The following is a 27434-nucleotide window of genomic DNA, read 5'->3' on the forward strand; positions in this document are numbered from 1 at the left end:
TTTCTCGAATCTTCTGCTCCACAGGAAGTAAAACGATGGAGAGAATCAAGCAGCTGACAGACGCCCTCCATGCGCTGAAGGCAGATCTGGCCAGAGGTGAAATGTCAGCATTTTCTTGCTATGTAATGAATGAGTAAAAGCGTGCGTGTTGTTCAGACGCGGCGAGCCGGCAGCCAGGTATATCCAGGAGGAGATAAACAACCTACTGCTGACCAACACACAGTCACTCTCAGTGCAAAGGTGTTTACAACATCTGGAAAATCCTCACGTGGGGAACGTTTCCATTGAGAGCGATTTTTCAATCTCTAGGGCTGCCACTTTAACATAAGTATTTTCCACAATCACCATTCGTATCTCTGTAAATCTCAATCGCTTATTGGAGCAATTTTACCTGCGATTGTGCTTTAATGTTTAACCCTCTGGGGACCGCCTGCCTAACCCCCCATAAGGACCAGAGCATTTAACCTGTGTGTGTGGGGGGGGGGAGGGGGGCTTTGGGGGGTCAGGCAGCCGGAACCCCAGTATAGATAGCTAGGCATTGCTTTCCCCAGTGTGGCCAGGTGTCCCCCCTGTGACAATCCAGCCCCGCGATCCCGTCTAAAAGACGTTAAAAGACCGGTTGCTGGATCGGCAAAAGGTAGTAATGTGACAGAGCGTGCCAATCCCGTCTAATCTGCTCCCGTTACCACCTCCGATGGTTGGAAGTACGGTGAGCAGACTGACAATAAAGATTGATCGAGCAGCTGCCGACAATATGTAATGTGACAATCATCCACCAATCCCGTATTGCTAGGCCACTGTTGCCATGCAGGTCTCATGCACTAGAGACTGCTGGAGGCAGATTCACTGTGTGCGTAGTAAACGGTTAAGATTGGTTGGAGGTGCCCATACATGTACAATCCTGATTGTATGTACAATTGTAAACTAAAAATATCGATTTCACGCTAGAAATCGGGTAATTTCACTGCCACCACTGTCCGTGAAATGGAGCAGACAGTCTCCAACTAGCTAATCCTAGAAGGAAGAAACGGTTATTTACAACCTAGCTAGCACATCAACAATTTATAAGAAAATAATAAAATGCGGTAGTAGGACTGACTCTTCAGAGGGCAGATTCGTTATAGCAGCAATCAGATGACCAGAAAAGGCACACGACTGAACAATAAAATCGTTAGTTTTATTCTAAAAACGACATACATACCATAGCATACATTAGCCCACAGGTAAATATACCTGTCCGGCAGAACAGATTGGTTTGATAGAAAGAGAGTAGAGATGAAAGAGGAACAGAATGTTAGTTGTTGTACAGTTAAAATACTGTTATTGGTAGTCCACGCGGCAATCGCAAGTCTTTGGCGGAAGTCCAAGATGGCCAGAGGCCTTTGTGGGAAATAATCCAAGTTATTTTGCCAGTGTCCAGCAGGTTGTCAATTTGATGTTGCTGTCTTGTAGTATGAGTGTCATTAGTATGCTTGTGATGTGTTTTATGTCCCTGATAACAATATGTGATGTTGCTGATCTTTCCTCCACAGACTCAGGTGAGAAGCTGGCTGACCGCTCCCTGGAGTATCGGATCGGGAACCTCAGTGATAGTGTGAGCTCCAAGGTGTCTCGGCTGAGCCAGGACGGTGAGTGTCTCCTACCAGAGATAGGAGGGAAATGTCACTGAAAGTCTAGAGAGCTAACAACTTCCACCTTCTGCTCCTCAGGATCCAAACTGCTGGAGAAGTTGCAGGACGTGGACAACACTCTGAGGGCCATCCAGGCAAACATCTCCACAAGTAAATGACTATGGGTGGTGGGAGCTCAGGGAGATGGTGTGAGAGCGCCAAGATAGAGTCATACATAAACCCCAGTGATAGTGCAAGTGGTGAGGAAGTTACAGAGCTGAGACGCTGAAAGGTAACCACAGTAACAGGAGAATACCGTCTCCACGCCGATCTGTCGGGATTCCTCGTCACATGGTCACTCTCCAAAGCAACACATTATCTCAGGGGAAACCCTTAACAAAGGGGAGGAGCTGGAGGGATGGGAGGAGCACCCCAGGGATATAAAGTCTAAAAAAAACCCATTAAATAATAGTCTCAGTGCGAAACAGCAGAACTAGAATAGGTGCTCCCGAGTTCTGCTGTCCCACTCTATACACTGTTTGAAAGTGACCTGAGGAAGCGTGTAGGGCCCATGAAATGTGCAGGGGTAGGACCCATGAAACGCATCAGGCATAGGACCCATGAAACGCGTTAGAGATAGGACCCATGAAATGCGTGAGAGGTAGGACCCATGAAACGCATTAGAGATAGGACCCATGAAACGCGTTAGAGATAGGACCCATGAAGCGCGTCAGGGATAGGACCCATGAAACACGTTAGAGATAGGACCCATGAAATGCGTCAGAGGTAGGACCCATGAAACACGTTAGAGATAGGACCCATGAAATGCGTCAGAGATAGGACCCATGAAACGCATCAGAGGTAGGACCCATGAAACGCGTCAGAGGTAGGACCCATGAAACGCATCAGAGGTAGGACCCATGAAACGCATCAGAGGTAGGACCCATGAAACGCATCAGAGGTAGGACCCATGAAACGCGTCAGAGGTAGGACCCATGAAACGCGTCAGAGGTATGACCAATGAAACGCGTCAGAGGTAGGACCCATGAAACGCATCAGAGGTAGGACCCATGAAACGCATCAGAGGTAGGACCCATGAAACGCGTCAGAGGTAGGACCCATGAAACGCGTCAGGCATAGGACCCATGAAACGCGTTAGAGATAGGACCCATGAAATGCGTGAGAGGTAGGACCCATGAAACGCGTTAGAGATAGGACCTATGAAATGCGTCAGAGGTAGGACCCATGAAACGCGTTAGAGGTAGGACCCATGAAACGCGTTAGAGATAGGACCCATGAAATGCGTCAGAGATAGGACCCATGAAACGCGTTAGAGATAGGACCCATGAAACGCGTTAGAGATAGGACCCATGAAACGCGTTAGAGATAGGACCCATGAAATGCGTCAGAGGTAGGACCCATGAAATGCGTCAGAGATAGGACCCATGAAATGCGTCAGAGATAGGACCCATGAAACGCGTCAGAGGTAGGACCCATGAAACGCATCAGAGGTAAGACCCATGAAACGCATCAGAGGTAGGACCCATGAAACGCATCAGAGGTAGGACCCATGAAACGCGTCAGGTGTAGGACCAATGAAACACGTCAGAGGTAGGACCCATGAAACGCGTCAGAGGTAGGACCCATGAAACGCATCAGAGGTAGGACCCATGAAACGCGTCAGAGGTAGGACCCATGAAACGCGTCAGAGATAGGACCCATGAAATGCGTCAGAGATAGGACCCATGAAACGCATCAGAGGTAGGACCCATGAAACGCATCAGGGGTAGGACCCATGAAATGCGTCAGAGATAGGGCCCATGAAATGCGTCAGAGATAGGGCCCATGAAATGCGTCAGAGGTAGGATCCATGAAACGCGTCAGAGGTAGGACCCATGAAACGCGTCAGAGGTAGGACCCATGAAACGCGTCAGAGATAGGACCCATGAAATGCGTCAGAGATAGGACCCATGAAACGCATCAGAGGTAGGACCCATGAAACGCATCAGAGGTTGGATCCATGAAACGCATCAGAGGTAGGACCCATGAAATGCGTCAGAGGTAGGACCCATGAAACGCGTCAGAGATAGGACCCATGAAATGCGTCAGAGATAGGACCCATGAAACGCATCAGAGGTAGGACCCATGAAACGCATCAGAGGTAGGACCCATGAAATGCGTCAGAGATAGGACCCATGAAATGCGTCAGAGATAGGGCCCATGAAATGCGTCAGAGGTAGGACCCATGAAACGCGTCAGGCGTAGGACCCATGAAACGTGTCAGGAGAAGGACCCATGAAACTTGCCAGTTATCCATACCTGCCCTATGGTAATTGGCTGGCTGCACAGAGATGTGTATAGCACCGGAGCAGGTATGTTTCATTCTCCACTTCGCTGCCTGCCCTACATCTATTATGTAAAGGACCTTCCCCCAGCTCCTCGTCCCGCCCACATCCCTTGTGATGGAGACTGGGGGGGGAGGGGGGCTGTGTAGTTACACATTTGCATTTTCCATATCTTGTTACAAGGTCTCCCGTCCCCTTGGTGAAGTTGCTGGATTAGGATTGTATGTGTGTTCAGTTCCCAAGCTCATTTATGGACTTGTTGTTGGATTTATTGCCGTAGCTCTGGGAGACAAGTCGCGTGATCGGTCCTTGGAAAACGTGATCGGGAACCTCAGCGTCAGCATGAACTCTGCGGTCTCCCAGCTTACGCAGGACGGTGAGTGTCAGACACGAGGGATGATGGGAGTCCCTCTGCCGGCAGACTGTAATATTCTACTCATACTTCCACCCCACAGGAACTAAGATGATGGAGATACTGGATCAGATGAACAACACTCTGAGCGTCCTCCAGGCAAACACTTCTACAGGTAAAGCCTCGGGCTGAGGGTGGTGGTGGTGGTGGAGATAGGCTGGATAGAATAGAGAGGAGATGACCCTGCTGAGGATTGGGTGGGGGGAGCTGAGTGTGGTGGTGGGGGGAAGGTAGCCTGAGTAGAGAGGAGATGACCCTGCTTACTGAGGGGAGGGGCACTGAGTGTGGTGGTGGTAGGGGGGGGGGGAGGGATAGGCTGAGTAGAGAGGAGATGACCCTGCTTACTGTGGGGAGGGGCACTGAGTGTGGTGGTGGTGGGGGGAAGGTAGCCTGAGTAGAGAGGAGATGACCCTGCTTACTGAGGGGAGGGGCACTGAGTGTGGTGGTGGTAGGAAGGGGGGGGGGGGATAGGCTGAGTAGAGAGGAGATGACCCTGCTTATTTTGGTGGGGAGGAGCTGAGTGTCAGTGGAAGAAGACAGAGGAATGAAATGATGATGACCTTTCATGATGAGGAAGTCAGGGGTGGAGCATTGTTGGGATCTCAGACCATCCGGGGCACCACTTGGCATCAAGCAAAGGCACGCAACAATGCAAAATAATGGGCAGTGCCATTCAGGTTGTTGACCAATCTGAAGAAAAGAGGTGCACAAGGTCCCTGCAATGGATTACTCCGGAGTGCTCAAAGCCCAAAATTGCAGTTCCTCCAAGCCAGTAAAAGTATAGACAAAAGCGGCTGGGCACATCCAGTAAAAAAACCTTTATTGTATCCAATTTAAAAGAGTTGCAACCACAGCAACAGTGCAGCAGGAGAGAGAGGGGTCAGCATGCGAAGTGGTCGACAGCTGTTTCGCACCCTGCAGGGTGCGAAACAGCTGTCGACCACTTCGCATGCTGACCCCTCTCTCTCCTGCTGCACTGTTGCTGTGGTTGCAACTCTTTTAAATTGGATACAATAAAGGTTTTTTTACTGGATGTGCCCAGCCGCTTTTGTCTATACTTTTACTGCCATTCAGGTTGTTGGCACGGCAAATATCTATTGTGAACCTAGCAGAAGTATAACCAGAAAGCAGTGGCTACCCCCAAACAACATAAACAAGCAGCATTTCCCTTTAAAAACATAAATAAGCAGCATTTCCCCCAGAACAACATAACCAGGCAGAGTGTCCTCTAGGAAACATAAACAGGCAGCATGTCCCCCAGAACAACATAACCAGGCAGACTGTCCTCTAGGAAACATAAACAGGCAGCATGTCCCCCAGAACAACATAACCAGGCAGAGGGTCCCCTAGGAAACATAAACAGGCAGCATGTCCCCCAGAACAACATAACCAGGCAGAGGGTCCCCTAGGAAACATAAACAGGCAGCATGTCCCCCAGAACAACATAACCATGCAGAGTGTCCCCTAAGAAACATAAACAGGCAGGATCTCCCAAAACAACATAACCAGGCAGAGTGTCCCCTAAGAAACATAAACAGGCAGGATCTCCCCCAGAACAACATAACCAGGCAGAGTGTCCCCTAGGAAACATAAACAGGCAGCATGTCCTCCAGAACAACATAACCAAGGAGAGTGTCCCCCAGAACAACATAAACAGGCAGCATGTCCCCCAGAACAACATAACCAGGCAGAGGGTCCCCTAGGAAACATAAACAGGCAGCATCTCCCCCAGAACAACATAACCAGGCAGAGGGTCCCCTAGGAAACATAAACAGGCAGCATGTCCCCCAGAACAACATAACCAGGCAGAGTGTCCTCTAGGAAACATAAACAGGCAGCATGTCCCCCAGAACAACATAAACAGGCAGAGTGTCCCCTAGGAAACATAAACAGGCAGCATGTCCCCCAGAACAACATAACCAGGCAGAGTGTCCCCTAAGAAACATAAACAGGCAGCATGTCCCCCAGAACAACATAACCAGGCAGAGTGTCCCCTAAGAAACATAAACAGGCAGCATCTCCCCCAGAACAACATAACCAGGCAGAGGGTCCCCTAGGAAACATAAACAGACAGAGTGTCCCCCAGAACAACATAACCAGGCAGAGTATCCCCTAAGAAACATAAACAGGCAGCATCTCCCCCAGAACAACATAACCAGGCAGAGTGTCCCCTAGGAAACATAAACAGGCAGGATCTCCCAGAACAACATAACCAGGCAGAGTGTCCCCTAAGAAACATAAACAGGCAGGATCTCCCCCAGAACAACATAACCAGGCAGAGTGTCCTCTAGGAAACATAAACAGGCAGCATGTCCCCCAGAACAACATAACCAGGCAGAGTGTCCTCTAGGAAACATAGACAGGCAGCATGTCCCCCAGAACAACATAACCAGACAGAGTGTCCCCTAAGAAACATAAACAGGCAGGATCTCCCCCAGAACAACATAACCAGGCAGTGTGTCCCCTAAGAAACATAACCAGGCAGAGTGTCCCCTAAGAAACATAAACAGGCAGGATCTCCCCCAGAACAACATAACCAGACAGAGTGTCCCCTAAGAAACATAAACAGGCAGGATCTCCCCCAGAACAACATAACCAGGCAGAGTATCCCCTAGGAAACATAAACAGGCAGGATCTCCCAGAGCAACATAACCAGGCAGAGTGTCCCCTAAGAAACATAAACAGGCAGCATGTCCCCCAGAACAACATAACCAGGCAGTGTGTCCCCTAAGAAACATAAACAGGCAGCATCTCCCCCAGAACAACATAACCAGGCAGAGTATCCCCTAGGAAACATAAACAGGCAGCATGTCCCCCAGAACAACATAACCAGGCAGAGTGTCCCCTAAGAAACATAAACAGGCAGCATCTCCCCCAGAACAACATAACCAGGCAGAGTGTCCCCTAGGAAACATAAACAGGCAGCATGTCCCCCAGAACAACATAACCAGGCAGTGTGTCCCCTAAGAAACATAACCAGACAGAGTGTCCCCTAAGAAACATAAACAGGCAGGATCTCCCAGAACAACATAACCAGGCAGAGTGTCCCCTAAGAAACATAAACAGGCAGCATGTCCCCCAGAACAACATAACCAGGCAGAGTGTCCCCTAAGAAACAGGGATGCTTAGATAGTACTTTTTAAAATCCGAATTGATCCGGATATCCAGATATCTGGATCTGGTTCATATATCCGAATCTGACCTTTTAGATATGCGCATGAATGCGTATATCCGGATGCATTATCCGCGGATATCCGACCTATTCGGATATCCAGATAGACAAACTGGAAGTGCTTTTAAAATGCTTTAAAAACATTTTTAACCTTCCAGAGGAGGAGGAGGATCTTGTCTTCCAGGGATTTGTAGGATGTCAAAAGCCAGCTTACATACATTGGCCAGGAATCGAACCCAGAACTACATAAGCAGACAGAGTGTCCCCTAAGAAACAGAAATAAACCTCCCTCTCCTTAAAGAGAGCCCGAGGTGCATACCTCCCAACTTTTTGAGATGAGAAAAAGGGACACTTAAGCCACTCCCCTGCCACACCCCTGGCCATGCCCTCACCACGCCTCTAGTCACTCATACCATAAAGATTCCATAAGAAAAATATGTTGTTTTATAATTCAAACCACACTGGTTCTTTCTATCCTGGGTCATTTTCCTTCATATTAACATTTTACAATTAGTAGTATATCAATTTAAAGTTTGGGAATAAAGTTTAGAGTCAATCAAACAGATTTTTAGTAGAGAAATATATATATTTACATAGAAAGAGGGACAAAGTCCTGAAAGAGGGACAAATGAGGAGGAAAGAGGGACAGAGGAACAGGGCTCCCAAAGAGGGACTGTCCCTCCGAAAAAGGGACAGTTCGGAGCAGTGGCGTAGCTAAAGAGCTGTGGGCCCCGGTGCAAGTTTTACATGGGGCCCCCCCAAGCACTCTATACATAACAATTGATACGGCGCACCAAAACCTGCCAAGGACAACCCCAGTGTCAGAGGTGCAAGAAGGGGATTAAGGAACAGTGTGCTAATGATTACTACTATTCAAAGCATCTATAGAAGTGATTATTACCAGCACAGGACCAATAGAGAGCTAATACTGTGATAGAGGGTGGACCCTTCGGGGCCCCTCTGGCCCAAGGGCCCCGATGCGGTCGCTACCTCTGCACCCCCTATTGCTACGCCCCTGGTTCGGAGCTATGCCGAGGTGGGTTCTAAGAATGCCATCAGCACACAGAGGCTGGGTCTGCATATACAGCCCAGCCTCTGATGCTATATACAATGGTGTGAAAAACTATTTGCCCCCTTCCTGATTTCTTATTCTTTTGCATGTTTGTCACACTTAAATGTTTCTGCTCATCAAAAACCATTAACTATTAGTCCAAGATAACATCATTGAACACAAAATGCAGTTTTAAATGATGGTTTTTATTATTTAGTGAGAAAAAAACCCTCAAAACCTACATGGCCCTGTGTGAAAAAGAAATTGCCCCCTGAAACTAATAACTGGTTGGGCCACCCTTAGCAGCAATAACTGCAATCAAGCGTTTGCGATAACTTGCAACGAGTCTTTTACAGCGCTCTGGAGGAATTTTGGCCCACTCATCTTTGCAGAATTGTTGTAATTCAGCTTTATTTGAGGGTTTTCTAGCATGAACCGCCTGTTTAAGGTCATGCCACAACATCTCAATAGGATTCAGGTCAGGGCTTTGACTAGGCCACTCCAAAGTCTTCATTTTGTTTTTCTTCAGCCATTCAGAGGTGGATTTGCTGGTGTCTTTTGGGTCATTGTCCTGCTGCAGCACCCAAGATCGCTTCAGCTTGAGTTGATGAACAGATGGCCGGACATTCTCCTTCAGGATTTTTTGGTAGACAGTAGAATTCATGGTTCCATCTATCACAGCAAGCCTTCCAGGTCCTGAAGCAGCAAAACAACCCCAGACCATCACACTACCACCACCATATTTTACTGTTGGTATGATGTTCTTTTGCTGAAATGCTGTGTTACTTCTAAGCCAGATGTAACCTTTCAAAAAGTTCGACTTTTGTCTCGTCGGTCCACAAGGTATTTTCTCAAAAGTCTTGGCAATCATTGAGATGTTTTTTTAGCAAAGTTGAAACGAGCATTAATGTTCTTTTTGCTTAAAAGTGGTTTGCGCCTTGCATATCTGCCATGCAGGCCGTTTTTGCCCAGTCTCTTTCTTATGGTGGAGTCGTGAACACTGATCTTAACTGAGGCAAGTGAGGCCTGCAGTTCTTTAGATGTTATCCTGGGGTCTTTTGTGGCCTCTCGGATGAGTTTTCTCTGCGCTCTCAGGGTAATTTTGGTCGGCTGGCCACTCCTGGGAAGGTTCATCACTGTTCCATGTTTTTGCCATTTGTGGATAATGGCTCTCACTGTGGTTCGCTGGAGTCCCAAAGCTTTAGAAATGGCTTTATAACCTTTACCGGACTGATAGATCTCAATTACAGTACTTTTGTTCTCATTTGTTCCTGAATTTCTTTGGATCTTGGCATGATGTCTAGCTTTTGAGGTGCTTTTGGTCTACTTCTCAGTGTCAGATAGCTCCTATTTACGGTAAGTGATTTCTTGATTGAAACAGGTGTGGCAGTAATCAGGCCTGAGTGTGACTACAGAAATTGAACTCAGGTGTGATAAACTACAGTTACGTTATCAAGGGGGGCAATCACTTTTTCACACAGGGCCATGTAGATTTGGAGGTTTTTTTTCTCACTAAATAATAAAAACCATCATTTAAAACTGCATTTTGTGTTCAATGATGTTATCTTTGACTAATAGTTAATGGTTTTTGATGAGCAGAAACATTTAAGTGTGACAAACATGCAAAAGAATAAGAAATCAGGAAGGGGGCAAAAAGTTTTTCACACCACTGTATTACCCCCCCCCCCCAGGCCCCCCCTGCGCTCTGCTTGCCCCCCCCATAAATCACACAGCCTTCCTAGAGACACACAGCGTGTCGCAATCAGCTGTTTACCTTTGGAAGTGTCAGTGTCGCCGCTCCCCCCCCCCTCCTCCATAGCGCCGGTCCCCGCCCTCGTCCCTTTCCTCCCTGCTGATTGGAGGGAAGGAATGTGGGCGGGAACCGGAGCTATGGAGGAGGCGGGGGAAGTGGCCAGTATGACACATGCAGAGGTATACAGCTGGCTGCGACACGCTGTGTGTCTCTAGGAAGGCTGTGTGATTTATGGGGGGCAAGCAGGGCAGGGGGGGGGGTATGCTGGGGGGCACTATATAGCATCAGAGGCTGGGCAGCATATGCAGACCCAACCTCTGTGTTAGTGTTGGGCGAACACCTGGATGTTCGGGTTCGGGAAAGTTCGCCGAACATGGCCGCAATGTTCGGCATGTTCGGGCCGAACCCCGAACTCCCCGAACATCCCGCTTTTGGGGGCCCTATGGGGTCGCAGGCATAAGGGGGGAGCATGCCCCGATCGCGGGGGGGGTCGGAAATTCCCCCCACCCCCTCCGCTAGCGCTCCCCCCTCTGCCCGCTTCCCCATTCAAAAGTTAGGAAGTGAAACTGTACCTGTGCGGCCGGTAGTGGGTGGCTGGCAGTGGGCGGCACTATGGAGTGACTGAGGAGGAGGAGGAGTCCGGAGAGTGACGCGTTGAGGGAGGCCGGGCAGCGGGCGGTTCAGCAGTAGTACCGTACTACTGCTGATCCGCCCACTGCCCGGCCTCCCTCAACGCGTCACTCTCCGGACTCCTCCTCCTCCTCAGTCTCTCCATAGTGCCGCCCACTGCCAGTCACCCACTACCGGCCGCACAGGTACAGTTTCACTTCCTAACTTTTGAATGGGGAAGCGGGCAGAGGGGGGAGCGCTAGCGGAGGGGGTGGGGGGAATTTCCGACCCCCCCCGCGATCGGGGCATGCTCCCCCCTTATGCCTGCGACCCCATAGGGGGCCAGTATTCGGGCGAACAGGGCCCTGTTCGTGCCGAACAGGGGCCCTGTTCGGCCAGGCAATGAGCCGTTCGGTCGAACCCGAACAGTTTGGCCGAACACCACCAGGTGTTCGGCCGAACGCGAACATCACCCGAACAGGGTGATGTTCTGCAGAACCCGAACAGTGGCGAACACTGTTCGCCCAACACTACTCTGTGTGCTGATAGCGTTCTTAGAGCCCACCTCGGCTCTCTTTAAATTGTGGATTTCAGTCTGGCAGGTTGATAAGTGATGGCATAGCGCTGTGGGATATCCTTCCCAGCTATGGGATAGTAATTGCTGAAGCAAAGTGATTTTATCGCCTGAGGAAAAGGCTGGTTGGGGTAACTTTGCACTTTTCTATGACAGGTACTCTGCAGAGTGAAATGAGCGCGGTCCTCTCTGAACTTATCCGACTCTCCGAGGAGGTGAAGAGGCTGAAAGTAAATGGCAAGTCGATATAGATTTCATATTTAGGGTAAACTGTACTGGTTCTCAAAAGCTGAGCAAAAAATGCTATAGTTTCAACATAACAGAGCAAGAATGATAAACGGCTCCAGGACTTCTCCAGAGAGGCCCCTACCCCCAGGAACTCACTTCCCACCCCTAGCCGATGCACCCCACCTTCCACTCATTTCAGCAGGACCTAAAAACCCATCTATTCATCCTTGCCTACTCCTTATCCTCCTCATCCTAGACCCCTCCTCTGAACACCTACTGTGTCCTTTACCTACTGGGGCCTCCTCCCGTGTCACCTCTACCCCACCACATTAACTCTTGTGACTATGTGACCTCCTCCTTCCCTCTGTTACCTCCTCCTTCCCTCTGTTATACCCCTCCTTTCCTCTGCTATGCCCCTCCTTCCCTGTTACCCCTCCTTTCCTCTGCCATGCCCCTCCTTCCCTATTACCCCTCCTTTCCTCTGCTATGCCCCTCCTTCCCTATTACCCCCTCTTTCCTCTGCTATGCCCCTCCTTCCCTGTTACCCCTCCTTTCTTCTGATATGTCCCTCTTTCCTCTGTTATGCCCCTCCTTCCCTCTGTTATGCTCCTCCTTTCCTCTGCTGTGCCCCTCCTTTCCTGTGCTATGCCCCTCCTTTCCTCTGTTACCCTCTTCTTTCCTTTGCTATGCCCCTCCTTACCTCTGTTACCTTCTCCTTCCCTCTGTTATACCCCTCCTTTCCTCTGCTATGCCCCTCCTTCCCTGTTACCCCTCCTTTCATCTGCCATGCCCCTCCTTCCCTATTACCCCTCCTTTCCTCTGCTATGCCCCTCCTTCCCTGTTACCCCTCCTTTCCTCTGCTATGTCCCTCTTTCCTCTGTTATGCCCCTCCTTCCCTCTGTTATGCTCCTCCTTTCCTCCGTTATGCCTCTTCCCTCTGCTATGCCCTATTTCCTCTGTTATGCTCCTCCTTTCCTGTGTTATGCCTCTCCTTTCCTCTGCTATGCCCCTCCTTTCCTCTGCTATGCCCTTCCTTTCCTCTGCTATGCCCCTCCTTACCTTTTACCCCTTCTTTCCTCTGCTATACCCCTCCTTTCCTCTGTTATACCCCTCCTTTCCTCTGTTATGCCCATCCTTTCCTCTGTTATGCCCCACCTTTTCTCTGCTATGCCCCTCCTTTCCTCTGTTATACCCCTCCTTTCCTCTGCTATGCCTCTCCTCCCCTCTGTTATGCCCCTCCTTTCCTCTGTTATGCTCCTCCTTTCCTGTGTTATGCCCTTCCTTTCCTCTGTGATGCCCCTCCTTTCCTCTGTTATGCTCCTCCTTTCCTGTGTTATGCCCTTCCTTTCCTCTGTTATGCCCCTCTTTTCCTCTGCTATGCCCCTCCTCCCCTCTGTTATGCCCCTCCTTTCCTCTGTTATACCCCTCCTTTCCTCTGTTATGCCCCTCTTTTCTTCTGCTATGCCCCTCCTCCCCTCTGTTATGCTCCTCCTTTCCTCTTTTATGCTCCTTCTTTCCTGTGTTATGTCCCTCCTTTCCTGTGTTATGCCCCTCCTTTCCTCTGTTATGCTCCTCCTTTCCTCTGTTATGCTCCTCCTTTCCTCTATAATGCCCCTCCTTTCCTCTGTTATGCTCCTTCTATCCTCTGTTATGCTCCTTCTTTCCTCTGTTATGCTCCTCCTTTCCTCTGTTATGCCCCTCCTCCCCTCTGTTATGCCCCTCCTTTCCTCTGTTATACCCCTCCTTTTCTCTGTTATGCCCCTCTTTTCTTCTGCTATGCCCCTCCTCCCCTCTGTTATGCCCCTCCTTTCCTCTGTTATGCTCCTCCTTTCCTCTTTTATGCTCCTCCTTTCCTGTGTTATGCCCCTCCTTTCCTGTGTTATGCCCCTCCTTTCCTCTGTTATGCTCCTCCTTTCCTCTGTTATGCTCCTCCTTTCCTCTATAATGCCCCTCCTTTCCTCTGTTATGCTCCTTCTTTCCTCTGTTATGCTCCTCCTTTCCTCTGTTATGCCCCTCCTTTCCTCTGTTATACCCTCCTTTCCTTTGTTATGCTCCTCCTTTCCTCTGTTATACCCCTCCTTTCCCCTGTTATGCTCCTTTTTTTCTGTTACTCCCATCCCCACCACCCTTCCCCATTCTCTAATGATACCTCCCCTCTGCACCATCCCTCTATGTCCTCCTGAAATGTCCTTTGGTCCAGCTGATGGTGACTCTTTTGCCTCCACAGACTCCTGTCCATCCGGCTGGAAGGGCTTCAGGTCCAGCTGTTACATCTTCTCTTCTCCGACCAGGACTTGGTCAGACGCAAAACTCAAATGTGAAAATATTGATTCTAATCTGGTTGTTATCAACACTGCGGAGGAGCAGGTTTGTGAGGGGTGTGGCTGTGAAATATGAGGCAGCGGAGAGGGGCGTGGCACTGAAACACAAAGCAGCAGGTAGGGGTGTGGCTCTGAAACACGAAGAGGCAGGGAGGGGTGTGGCTCTAAAACACAAAGAGGTGGGTAGGGGTGTAGCTCTGAAACACGAGTCGGCAGGGAGGGGCGTGGCTCTAAAACATGAAGAGGAGAGTAGGGGTGTGGCTCTGAAACATGAAGAGGAGAGTAGGGGTGTGGCTCTAAAACATGAAGCGCTGGGGAGGGGTGTGGCTCTGAAACATGAAGTGCTGGGGAGGGGTGTGGCTCTAAAACATGAACCGCTGGGGAGGGGTGTGGCTCTGAAACATGAAGTGCTGGGGAGGGGTGTGGCTCTAAAACATGAAGTGCTGGGTAGGGGTGTGGCTCTGAAACACGAAGAGGCAGGGAGAGGTGTGGCTATGAAACATGAAGTGGTGGGGAGGGGTGTGGCTCTAAAACATGAAGCGGTGGGGAGGGGTGTGGCTCTGAAACATGAATCAGTGGGTAGGGGTGTGGCTCTGAAACACGAAGAGGCAGGGAGAGGTGTGGCTATGAAACATGAAGCGCTTGGGAGGGGTGTGGCCCTGAAACATGAAGCGCTGGGGAGGGGTGTGGCTCTGAACTAGTAAGTGACTGTTAGTTTTAAAATTATCTTCAGTTCCGCTTTAAAGGAGTTGTCAGGAAAATTTGAATAAAATAAACGCTACTTACTGAGGGCTTCCTCCAGCCCCAAGCTATCAGGACCTCCCTCGCCACAGCTCTGTCCACAGCCGTTTGCCGGAGCTCCGACCTGGTCCCCGGCGATGACGTCAGAGCGACCGCCAGGTTGGCCTTTACTGCGCCTGCACGATTGGCACTGTCAATCACCGCCACGTGGGCCGGAGCGGACTGTGCAGATGTGGTGTGCAGTAGTTCGGCGCCTGCGCAGTCCGCTCCGGCCCACGTGGCGGTGATTGGCAGCGCCGATCGCGCAGGCGGAGTACAGGCCGACCTGGCGGTCGCTCTGACGTCATCGCCGGGGACCGGGTCGGAGCTCCGGCAAACAGCTGCGGGGAGAGCTGTGGCGAGGGAGGTCCTGATAGCTTGGGGCTGGAGGAAGCCCCCAGTAAGTAGCGTTTATTTTATTCAAATTTCCCTGACAACTCCTTTAAGTCTTCATAGGCATCAAAATAGCATAATTCAAAGTAAAAGATTCTTCAACACAAAGAGAATATATTTCTGGTTTGATGTTACGAAGGAATCTTGAGTATCAGTAAATATTGGATGGACAACAACACCAGCTTGTTTCGTGCCAGATAAGCCCTTCATCAGGCCCTGTATCAAAGGTTCTAAAAATAGAACAGACATGGCCAGAATTAAAATCCACATACAAAGTAAACCAAATATAGAAAAAATAATGAACATTTGCCGACCACCAAACAAGAACCAAAAAGTGGTGCAAAAAAGAAGAATCATAATATAAAAAAAAATGCCCCACCCTCGAGAGAAGTACAATATTCTTCTTGTTGCTACGTCTCTCGAGTGTTGGGTATTCTTTTTACCCCGGGAATATACTCTCATTCTCTCATTCACATCTTCATATATCATATGATGGAGTCCATACATTTACAGGAACCCAGGGGCAATATGCTTCTTTTTTGCACCACTTTTTGGTTCTCCTTTGGTGGCAAATGTTCATTATTTTTTCTATATTTTTTCTATATTTGGTTTACTTTGCATGTGGATTTTAATTCTGGCCATGTCTGTTCTATTTTTAGAATCTTTGATACAGGGCCTGATGAAGGGCTGATCTGGCACGAAACAAACTTGTGGTGTTGACAATCTAATATTAGCTGCTGATTCTCAAGATTCAATCATAACGTCGAACCAGAAATATATTCTCTTTGTGTGATGAAGAATCTATTACCTTGAATTATGCTATTGCGATACATATAAAGACTTAAATACTGGATGAATTTACATACAAAAAAGGATTGTATATTCTTGCAATTTTGTGTCAATAAGAGTGAAATTTGATATTTTTCTACTGCATAACGTTACAAGTCCTCATAATATCTACTAAGAGTTAGTATCTGGTGTCTGATTTGGTATCTGGTGTCTGATTTGGTATCTGGTGTCTGATTGGTCATCTTGTGTGTGGGGTTGCAGCTCTCTGTTCCCCTTGTCATGTGACTTTCTTCTCGTGTCTCCTTTAGAAGTTCTTACTGGAACTCACACAAAAGAGGAACGCCTGGATTGGACTGATGTACAGGCCTCATACCTGGACATGGGTGGATGGGATTAGTTACAATTTAATACCAACGTGAGTACTCCATGCAAAGATCCTTCATAGCCATTGTACGTATAACCCAGGGTGGCACCCAGCAAGCTGGCAGTTATATAATCCAAGAGGTCTGCACTCTCAGTCCAATAACAAACAGTGTTCAGACTGGTGAGACTGGGGTTGAGGGCCTCCAAGACTTTGCACGACCTCTCCCACCTGGGCAGCAGCTTCTTCCAGCTCCTGCCAATGGGCTGATGTTACAGAACCTTCTCCACCAGAACCACCAGGGGCAGGAATATATTCTTCCCTCAAGCTGTCCTCCACCTGAACTCCAAGTTCTCCCACCTTGTCCGTCCGCGGCACCTTGGCCCAACTCTCGTCTATGTAACAATGCCACGTGTACTACAACCAATTCCAGGTACGACAATCAACGTACTTGGCGATTGGCGAATAAAGTCAATTCTTATTATTCGCATCATGTAACAGATGTCCAGTCACCGGTTACTGGTTGTTATGCCGGTCCTGTCTCCACGTTCTTGCATGATGTGCGACTCTCAGCTTGTGGGCAGCAAGCTGGCAGGGTTCTGCAGAATGTTATGGCCCCTTCTTATCCCGGCACAAGGATCAGCTTTACGAGACCCCTTATGAGAGTTTGCCTATTCCCTGAAGCACACAACCAGCTGGTGGTCTCCTGAACCAGAAGCTGCTCATTCATATCTCCACTTCTGAGGTATCAGCATGCTGGGCGTGTGGAGGAATGGGTCCAGCAAAGGATGTTTGTAACTAGGGATGGTCGCTGGATTCCGCGGAATTAAGATTTCCGTGATTCTGGACGGAATTTGGTGATTCCGTTCCGTTGCGACAGAACGGAATTGGTATATCACTATGGCGGAATTTCCGCGGAAAAATATGAAATTCCGCGTAATGCAATTTTTTTTCCCCCAAAAACTGATTTCTGCCTAATTAGAATTTCTGCTCCTCTTCCATATTCCCTCCTTTCCTTCCTCCCCCTCCAGAGGAGGAGGGTCTTGTCTTCCAGAGATTTGTAGGATGTCAAAAGCACGCTCACATGCCTTGGCCAGGAATCAAACCCAGGTCTACCACTTGGTAGGCTGCTATCCTAACCATTATACCACCAACACAACACACTACAATGCTACATGCTGAAGCCAGCCTAGGCAATGTATGTGAGTTGGCTTTTGAAATCCTACAAATCCCTAAGCAAGCTCATTTTTCTCTTGGGTATATCATAATGGTACATGTTAGGCTGGCTTCAGCATATAGCATTGTAGTGTGTTGTGTTGGTGGTATAATGGTTAGGATAGCAGCCTACAGAGCGGTAGGCCTGGGTTCAATTCTTGGGCAATGTATGTGAGTTGCCTTTTGACATCCTACAAATCCCTAAGCAAGCTCATTTTTCTCTTGGATATATCATAATGGTACATGCTAGGCTGGCTTCAGCATGTAGTGGTGGTATAGTGGTGAGGAGAGCTGCCTACCAAGCACTAGACCTGGGTTCGAGTCCCAACCAATGTATGTAAGCGGGCTTTTGAAATCCTACAATTCCCTGGAAGACAAGACCCTCCTAGGGAGGAGAAAAAGGACTAAGGGAACATTCAATAGGTTCTATGGGCTTCCTTTTAGCATAAACAAGGTTCCATTTGCGATAACTGTAATTTTTCCGCCGGAATCCGAAATTCAGCGGTTTTTCGTAAAAATCCGGCGGAATTTTCATAGCGACGGAATTAAGCGCTGGCGGAATCCGTGAATTCCGGCGGAACGGAATTTGCTCTTTCCGATCATCCCTATTTGTAACCACGGGGCATATATAGAGAAGCTTAGGCCCTGGGATCTCTGGGGAGGGGTAGAGGGGTTTCAGGGTCTGTGGGGCCCAGCTCCTCCTCACCCACATCCTATGGTACTGCCCTGGTAGCCACTATCTGGCCCTAGAAGTGGCACCAGTAGTGGGTATATAGGTGTATACCGGCCGGTAATATGTGTGCATGCCATCACTGTGGGCCCAGCTCCTCCTCCTCACCCACATCCTATGGTGCTGCCCTGGTAGACACTATCTGGCCCTAGAAGTGGCCCCAGTAGTGGGGGTGTATACTGGCCAGTAATATGTGTGCATGTCGTCACTAATACTTCTCTCTCACTCTGAATTGCAGGAACTGGGCAATCGGGAAACCAAACCCGTATATGTATGGATACAATGCGTGCGCTTACATGGGCTCTGATGGGAAATGGCAAGACGTTCCCTGTTCCCAAACCTTCTCCAGCCTGTGTGAGAAGGACATGCTATGAGCAGGATCACCGATTGAGGACACACATGACAACGGGCATGTGACAAACACGGGCATGTGACAAACACGGGCATGTGACAAACACGGGCATGTGACAAACACGGACATGTGACAAACAATGATAAATCTGTGACGAGGACAGACATGTGATGAGAAGGGAAGTGTGACAAGGACAGACGTGACAAGGGACATGTGACGAGAGCGTAGACATGTGACAATGACAGACATGACAAGGATGGACATGTGACAATGACAGATATGACGAGGATGGACATGTGACAAGGACAGACATGACAAGGACGGACATGTGACGAGGACAAACCTTCATGATGGTGACTGGTGTGACTGCACAGTATCTGGAGGTGACAATACTTTTCAGAGACCCCCCCCCCCCCCCCCCCCATCAAATCTCTCCTTTCTCTATCCTCACAGCCCAGCCCCCATATCTATGCATTGGCTCCTCCCCCTACCATCAGTCTAGTCTAATGGACTTTCCCACTGCCGTTCTGTGGACAGCACTGTGGTTCAGTGGTCAGCACACTTGTCCTGCACAGTCCGAATCCCAGCCGTATCCAAAGTGTGTTTGGGTTTCCTCCAGGGACTCTGGTGTCCTCCAACATCTCAAAAAACATATAACTGTTTCCTCTGATCCCTGAAAGTGACCCTGGATTGTAATTGGACGTTTCTGGTGAGGGACGGATGTAATTGGTTCTATATACAGCATTGTGAATAATGCCATCAGATATACATGCAGTAAATAAATATATGCAGAAATTACGAGACGTGTGTCCACAGTGTGTAACTGGCTGCTACATAAACACTACAGAATATGAGTCTGGCAGATACAGACAATGGGAAGCATGTATTGTTCTCACGTGTGCAAGCTGCAATACCGCTTGTGAGAGGAGAATAGAAGAGGCTGGGTCATCCTGTGGGAGGAGAGTAGGGGGGACAGGGTGGTCCTATAAGAGGAGAGTAGGAGGGACAGGGAGTCCTATGGGAGGAGAGTAGAAGGGACAGGGTGTTCCTATGGAAGGAGAGTAGGAGGGACAGGGCAATCCTATGGGAGGAGAGTAGGAGGGACAGGGCAATCCTATGGGAGAAGAGTAGGAGGGACAGGGAGTCCTATGGGAGGAGAGTAGGAGGGACAGGGTGGTCCTGTGGGAGGAGAGTAGTAGGGACAGGGTGGTCCTGTGGGAGGAGAGTAGGAGGGACAGGGTGGTCTTGTGGGAGGAGAGTAGGAGGGACAGGGTGGTCCTGTGGGAGGAGAGTAGGAGGGACAGGGTGGTCCTGTGGGAGGAGAGTAGGAGGGACAGGGTGGTCCTATAAGAGGAGAGTAGGAGGGAAAGGGTGGTCCTATGGGAGGAGAGTAGGAGGGACAGGGCGGTCCTGTGGGAGGAGAGTAGGAGGGACAGGGAGTCCTACGGGAGGAGAGTAGGAGAAACAGGGTGATCCTGTTGGAGGAGAGTAGGAGGGACAGGGTGGTCCTGTGGGAGGAGAGTAGGAGGGACAGGGTGGTCCTGTGGGAGGAAAATAGGAGGGGCAAGGTGGTCCTGTGGCAGGAGAGTAGGGGGGGCAGGGTGGTCCTGTCGCAGGAGAATAGGAGGGACAGGGTGTTCCTATGGGAGGAGAGTAGGAGGGACAGGGCGGTCCTGTGGGAGGAGAGTAGGAGGGACAGGGAGTCCTATGGGAGGAGAGTAGGAGGGACAGGGTGGTCCTGTGGGAGGAAAGTAGGAGGGACAGGGTGGTCCTGTGGGAGGAAAGTGGGAAGGACAGGGTGGTCCTGTGGGAGGAGAGTAGGAGGGACAGGGTGGTCCTGTGGGAGGAGAGTAGGAGGGACAGGGTGGTCCTGTGGGAGGAAAATAGGAGGGACAAGGTGGTCATGTGGCAGGAGAGTAGGGGGGGCAGGGTGGTCCTGTGGCAGGAGAATAGGAGGGACAGGATGGTCCTATGGGAGGAGAGTAGGAGGGACAGGGAGTCCTATGGGAGGAGAGTAGGGGGGACAAGGTGGTCCTATGGGAGGAGAGTAGGGGGACAGGGTGGTCCTGTGGGAGGAGAGTAGGAGGGACAGGGTGGTCCTCTAAGAGGAGAGTAGGAGGGAAAGGGTGGTCCTATGGGAGGAGAGTAGGAGGGACAGGGTGGTCCTGTGGGAGGAGAGTAGGAGGGACAGGGCGGTCCTGTGGGAGGAGAGTAGGAGGGACAGGGAGTCCTATGGGAGGAGAGTAGGAGAAACAGGGTGATCCTGTGGGAGGAGAGTAGGAGGGACAGGGTGGTCCTGTGGGAGGAGAGTAGGAGGGACAGGGTGGTCCTGTGGGAGGAGAGTAGGGGGGGACAAGGTGGTCCTATGGGAGGAGAGTAGGGGGGACAGGGTGGTCCTGTGGGAGGAGAGTAGGAGGGGCAGGGTGGTCCTATAAGAGGAGAGTAGGAGGGCAAGGGTGGTCCTATTGGAGGAGAGTAGGAGGGACAGGGTGGTCCTGTGGGAGGAGAGTAGGAGGGACAGGGCAGTCCTGTGGGAGGAGAGTAGGAGGGACAGGGAGTCCTATGGGAGGAGAGTAGGAGAAACAGGGTGATCCTGTGGGAGGAGAGTAGGAGGGACAGGGTGGTCCTGTGGGAGGAGAGTAGGAGGGACAGGGTGGTCCTGTGGGAGGAGAGTAGGAGGGACAGGGTGGTCCTGTGGGAGGAGAGTAGGAGGGACAGGGTGGTCCTGTGGGGGGAGAGTAGGAGGGACAGGGTGGTCCTGTGGGAGGAAAATAGGAGGGACAAGATGGTCCTGTGGCAGGAGAGTAGAGGGGGCAGGGTGGTCCTGTCGCAGGAGAGTAGGAGGGACAGGGTGGTCCTGTGGGAGGAGAGTAGGAGGGATAGGGTGGTCCTGTGGGAGGAAAATAGGAGGGACAAGGTGGTCCTGTGGCAGGAGAGTAGGGGGGGCAGGGTGGTCCTGTGGCAGGAGAATAGGAGGGACAGGATGGTCCTATGGGAGGAGAGAAGAAGGGACAGGGCGGTCCTGTGGGAGGAGAGTAGGAGGGACAGGGAGTCCTATGGGAGGAGAGTAGGAGAAACAGGGTGGTCCTGTGGGAGGAGAGTAGGAGGGACAGGGTGGTCCTATGGGAGGAGAGTAGGAGGGACAGGGTGGTCCTATGGGAGGAGAGTAGGAGGGACAGGGTGGTCCTATGGGAGGAGAGTAGGAGGGACAGGGTGGTCCTGTGGGAGGAGAGTAGGAGGGACAGGGAGTCCTATGGGAGGAGAGTAGGAGGGACAGGGTGGTTCTATTGAAGGAGAGTAGGAGGGAAAGTGTGGTCCTATGGGAGGAGAGTAGGAGAAACAGGGTGGTCCTGTGGGAGGAGAGTAGGAGGGACAGGGTGGTCCTATGGGAGGAGAGTAGGAGGGACAGGGTGGTCCTATGGGAGGAGAGTAGGAGGGACAGGGTGGTCCTGTGGGAGGAGAGTAGGAGGGACAGGGAGTCCTATGGGAGGAGAGTAGGAGAAACAGGGTGGTCCTGTGGGAGGAGAGTAGGAGGGACAGGGTGGTCCTATGGGAGGAGAGTAGGATGGACAGTGTGGTCCTGTGGGAGGAGAGTAGGAGGGACAGGGAGTCCTATGGAAGGAGAGTAGGAGAAACAGGGTGGTCCTGTGGGAGGAGAGTAGGAGGGACAGGGTGGTCCTATGGGAGGAGAGTAGGAGGGACAGGGTGGTCCTATGGGAGGAGAGTAGGAGGGGCAGGGTGGTCCTGTGGGAGGAGAGTAGGGGGGACAAGGTGGTCCTATGGGAGGAGAGTAGGGGGGAAAGGGTGGTACTGTGGGAGGAGAGTAGGAGGGACAGGGTGGTCCTGTGGGAGGAGAGTAGGAGGGACAGGGTGGTCCTATGGGAGGAGAGTAGGAGGGAAAGTGTGGTCCTATGGGAGAAGAGTAGGAGGGACAGGGTGGTCCTGTGGGAGGAGAGTAGGAGGGACAGGGCAGTCTTGTGGGAGGAGAGTAGGAGGGACAGGGAGTCCTGTGGGAGGAGAGTAGGAGAAACAGGGTGGTCCTGTGGGAGGAGAGTAGGGGGGACAGGGTGGTCCTATGGGAGGAGAGTAGGAGGGACAGGGTGGTCCTATGGGAGGAGAGTAGGAGGGAAAGGGTGGTCCTGTGGGAGGAGAGTAGGAGGGACAGGGAGTCCTATGGGAGGAGAGTAGGAGAAACAGGGTGGTCCTGTGGGAGGAGAATAGGAGGGACATGGTGGTCCTATGGGAGGAGAGTAGGAGGGACAGGGTGGTCCTATGGGAGGAGAGTAGGAGGGACAAGGTGGTCCTGTGGGAGGAGAGTAGGGGGGACAAGGTGGTCCTATGGGAGGAGAGTAGGGGGGACAGGGTGGTCCTGTGGGAGGAGAGTAGGAGGGACAGGGTGGTCCTGTGGGAGGAGAGTAGGAGGGAAAGTGTGGTCCTATGGGAGGAGAGTAGGAGGGACAGGGAGTCCTATGGAAGGAGAGTAGGAGAAACAGGGTGGTCCTGTGGGAGGAGAGTAGGAGGGACAGGGTGGTCCTATAGGAGGAGAGTAGGAGGGACAGGGTGGTCCTATGGGAGGAGAGTAGGAGGGGCAGGGTGGTCCTGTGGGAGGAGAGTAGGGGGGACAAGGTGGTCCTATGGGAGGAGAGAAGGGGGGACAGGGTGGTCCTGTGGGAGGAGAGTAGGAGGGACAGGGTGGTCCTATGGGAGGAGAGTAGGAGGGAAAGTGTGGTCCTATGGGAGGAGAGTAGGAGGGACAGGGTGGTCCTGTGGGAGGAGAGTAGGAGGGACAGGGCAGTCTTGTGGGAGGAGAGTAGGAGGGACAGGGAGTCCTATGGGAGGAGAGTAGGAGGGACAGGGTGGTCCTATGGGAGGAGAGTAGGAGGGAAAGGGTGGTCCTGTGGGAGGAGAGTAGGAGGGACAGGGAGTCCTATGGGAGGAGAGTAGGAGAAAGAGGGTGGTCCTGTGGGAGGAGAGTAGGAGGGACATGGTGGTCCTATGGGAGGAGAGTAGGAGGGACAGGGTGGTCCTATGGGAGGAGAGTAGGAGGGACAGGGTGGTCCTGTGGGAGGAGAGTAGGAGGGACAGGGTGGCCCTGTGGGAGGAGAGTAGGAGGGACAGGGAGTCCTATGGGAGGAGAGTAGGAGAAAGAGGGTGGTCTTGTGGGAGGAGAGTAGGAGGGACAGGGTGGTCCTGTGGGAGGAGAATAGGAGGGACAGGGTGGTCCTATGGGAGGAGAGTAGGAGGGACAGGCTGGTCCTATGGGAGGAGAGGAGGGGGGGACAGGGTGGTCCTGTGGCAGGAGAGTAGGAGGGACAGGGTGGTCCTATGGGAGGAGAGTAGGGGACAAGGTGGTCCTACGGGAGGAGAGTAGGGGGGACAGGGTGGTCCTGTGGGAGGAGAGTAGGAGGGACAGGGAGTCCTATGGGAGGAGAGTAGGAGGGACAGGGTGGTCCTGTGGGAGGAGAGTAGGAGGGACAGGGTGGTCCTGTGGGAGGAGAGTAGGGGGGACAGGGTGGTCCTGTGGGAGGAGAGTAGGAGGGACAGGGTGGTCCTATGGGAGGAGAGTAGGAGGGAAAGTGTGGTCCTATGGGAGGAGAGTAGGAGGGACAGGGAGTCCTATGGAAGGAGAGTAGGAGGGACAGGGTGGTCCTGTGGGAGGAAAGTAGGAGGGAAAGTGTGGTACTATGGGAGGAGAGTAGGAGGGAAAGTGTGGTCCTATGGGAGGAGAGTAGGAGGGACAGGGTGGTCCTGTGGGAGGAGAGTAGGAGGGACAGGGCGGCCCTGTGGGAGGAGAGTAGAAGGGACAGGGAGTCCTATGGGAGGAGAGTAGGAGAAACAGGGTGGTCTTGTGGGAGGAGAGTAGGAGGGAGAGGGTGGTCCTGTGGGAGGAGAATAGGAGGGACAGGGTGGTCCTATGGGAGGAGAGTAGGAGGGACAGGCTGGTCCTATGGGAGGAGAGGAGGGGGGGACAGGGTGGTCCTGTGGCAGGAGAGTAGGACGAACAGGGTGGTCCTGTGAGTGGAGAGTAGGAGGAACAGGGTGGTCCTGTGGGTGGAGAGTAGGAGGGACAGGCTGGTCATATGGGAGGAGAGGAGGGGGGGACAGTGTGGTCCTGTGGCAGGAGAGTAGGAGGAACAGGGTGGTCCTGTGGGTGGAGAGTAGGAGGGACAGGGTGGTTCTATGGGAGAAGAGTAGGAGGGACAGGGTGGTCCTATGGGAGGAGAGTAGGAGGGACAGGGTGGTCCTATGGGAGGAAAGTAGGAGGGACAGGGTGGTCCTATGGGAGGAGAGTAGGAGGGACAGGGTGGTCCTATGGGAGGAGAGTAGGAGGGACAGGGTGGTCCTATGGGAGGAGAGTAGGAGGGACAGGGTGGTCCTGTGGCAGGAGAGTAGGAGGGATGGAGAGTAGGAGGGACAGGGTGGTCCTGTTGGAGGAGAGTAGGAGGGACATTGTCAGAGAGGTGTAATCAGAGTAAAGGACGCCACTAACAGTCCAATTTCTATCAAAAAGTCGTTTGAGCGATCAGAAATTCTGGTCGGATTGGTTGTAAATAATCTCTGTTGATTGGCACAATCAATTATGAAAAATTTTAAAAATAGTCATCCGATTGGATTTTTGACAAACCAAAATGTGGATTTTCTTGTTGGTTGTGGTAGATGGGAAGCAACGATTGGTTCGTTGTTGGTGTAGTGAAAGATTTATCTTCCAATCAGAATTATCTGATCGCTCGAATGATTTTTGTCCAGAAATTGGATCGTTAGTGGCAAGCTTGTTAAGGATTGTTAAGGATTCCCACTATGCAATACACATATAGAGGTGATCATCGTTACCAGCATAGCACCAATGCTATGGATGAAGATGGATGAAGAAAGGCTCCTAGTGGCCCCTCTTGTTCAGGGGCCCCGGAGCGGTCACAACATCTTGCACCCCCTATTGCTACACCATTGATTAGGGGGCAAAGCTTTGGGAGGAGTGTACATACAGGTGGGTGTGGCCAGTTAGAATGAGGAGTGTCTGCTGTCAGCTGGTGGATGTGGTCAGTAAGGATGAGGAGTGTCTGGTAGGTGTGTGGGTGTGGCCAGTATGTATGGGGTCGGCCCATTAACAGTTGGTGGGGGTGGCCAGTATGTATGGGGAGTGCCCATTGTCAGCTGGTGGGTACGGCCAGTATGTATGCGGAGTGCTGATTGTCACTTGGTGGGTGTGGCCAGTATGTATGGGGTGGGCCCATTGACAGTTGGTGGGTGTGGCCAGTATGTATGGGGAGTGCCCATTGTCAGCTGGTGGGTACAGCCAGTATGGATGGGGAGGGCCCATTGTCAGTTGCTGGGTGTGACCAGTATGTATGCGGAGTGCTGATTGTCAGTTGGTGGGCATGGTCAGTGAGACTGAAATGTCCGTTATGTCAGTTGGCCACGCCCACCCCCAGGCCTGCTCTGCAGCCCCTCCTCTGAGAATCTCTTGTACAGAGAAGCGGTGAGATTGCCTGGATCTGAGGGAAGGTCAGTAGCCTGTGCAGGAGACACTAGGGGGCGCTATACACCATTAGTAGGATGGACAGTCCCTCTCTGTGTGCAGGAAGCATTATATTACATCACAGACTGCCTCTATATTATTGTACTAGCTGATGACCTGAATAGCAAGTATCGTCAGCACACCAATCTTCAACACACATAATCATTTATTGTGCCAGTTTCCACACGTTACACCAACAATTGTTTCGGGGGCCGCACGGGGTCCCCCTTTATCAAGGCATGTGGTTACATAGCATATTCACCCCACCAGCTTTAAATACCATATAAACAACATCATCCCCCACCCACAAATGAGTGACCTCATCATACAATGATTGACAACAGTAAACAATGCCCATCTCATCAAATCTGCAAGACATCTGCTCAATTGGTAAGTCCAAGACTCAGCATAGTGCACACAGTACTACTTAAGCTATGAATCTTACCCTTCTGCTCCGTCCCCACGGTGCCAGGTGGTGCCAGCTCAAGTTAATGCCACTAACGTTTGAATTAAGTTCAGCCCACCAGCCATTATGTCCATACTGCCCTGCACCGCCGTATTCGTTCATAGGGTACTGGGCGTAGTGCGGAAGCTATCCCCGCACGCCCCCTGTCGCAGCGAGCCAATCCATGCCGTCCGCGTCACTTCATGGGGACCGTCGCGCCTAACGCGTCATGCGTATCAGCCATCCGCTTGATGCGTACCACGGGTCGCATACAAGACTGATTGCCGCAAGCACGCGCATGCGTAATGCGTACTAGACGTCGCATGCAGGACTACGTATAGCCTGTCATGCGTCGTCATTCCTTCCTCGTCATGCGTGTCAGGAGCGTGCGCTCTATTCATAATTCCCTCTCAGGGCTTGCCATGGCTGAAATGTTGCCATAGTAACGAACGTACAGACATGCAGGTTGCGTAAACAATGCTTGCTGGCAACCTTTGGAAACAGTGCCTGATATTACAGGCAATATGGACACAGCGGTCATAAAAAGTGGGAACATTTTTTATTTATTTATTACAAAAAATATCTTTAAGAAAAACTCACCACCTGGTGACATAGGGACGTTCATCCAGGGGACACATCAGACTCCAACCATATTCGTAACCTGTCGAGCAAGAAAGAGGAGAGGAAACAAGTTACTCAGGCCCCACTGCACATAACAAGACTATAGTGTCATTAAAAACATACATTCTCAACCTGCCAAGAAAAACTTTTATATACA

The 27434-nt window shown here is 51.2% G+C and overlaps 3 protein-coding genes across 3 annotated transcripts in view; 2 read left to right on the top strand and 1 right to left on the bottom strand.

The window, feature by feature from the left end:
• Positions 1–19493, top strand: part of LOC137560823 (asialoglycoprotein receptor 1-like) — a 35513-nt gene extending 16020 nt beyond the window's left edge. The window contains exons 3-11 of the mRNA XM_068271957.1: positions 25–96; positions 1533–1628; positions 1710–1781; positions 4236–4331; positions 4411–4482; positions 11683–11763; positions 13982–14121; positions 16346–16452; positions 18582–19493. Of these exons, the coding sequence (XP_068128058.1) occupies positions 25–96; positions 1533–1628; positions 1710–1781; positions 4236–4331; positions 4411–4482; positions 11683–11763; positions 13982–14121; positions 16346–16452; positions 18582–18717 (872 nt within the window). The 3' untranslated portion in view covers positions 18718–19493. The remainder of the gene's footprint in view (positions 1–24; positions 97–1532; positions 1629–1709; positions 1782–4235; positions 4332–4410; positions 4483–11682; positions 11764–13981; positions 14122–16345; positions 16453–18581) is intronic.
• The window catches only part of LOC137560825 (asialoglycoprotein receptor 1-like), a 216960-nt gene extending 189664 nt beyond the window's left edge, over positions 1–27296 (bottom strand). Inside the window, exon 1 of the mRNA XM_068271959.1 lies at positions 27257–27296. The gene's annotated coding sequence lies outside the window, so the exon portion shown is untranslated. The remainder of the gene's footprint in view (positions 1–27256) is intronic.
• The window catches only part of TMEM95 (transmembrane protein 95), a 137474-nt gene continuing 136134 nt past the window's right edge, over positions 26095–27434 (top strand). Inside the window, exon 1 of the mRNA XM_068271962.1 lies at positions 26095–26198. The gene's annotated coding sequence lies outside the window, so the exon portion shown is untranslated. The remainder of the gene's footprint in view (positions 26199–27434) is intronic.

This window comes from Hyperolius riggenbachi, chromosome 3 (assembly GCF_040937935.1).
Source record: "Hyperolius riggenbachi isolate aHypRig1 chromosome 3, aHypRig1.pri, whole genome shotgun sequence".
In the NCBI taxonomy this organism is placed as follows: domain Eukaryota; kingdom Metazoa; phylum Chordata; class Amphibia; order Anura; family Hyperoliidae; genus Hyperolius; species Hyperolius riggenbachi.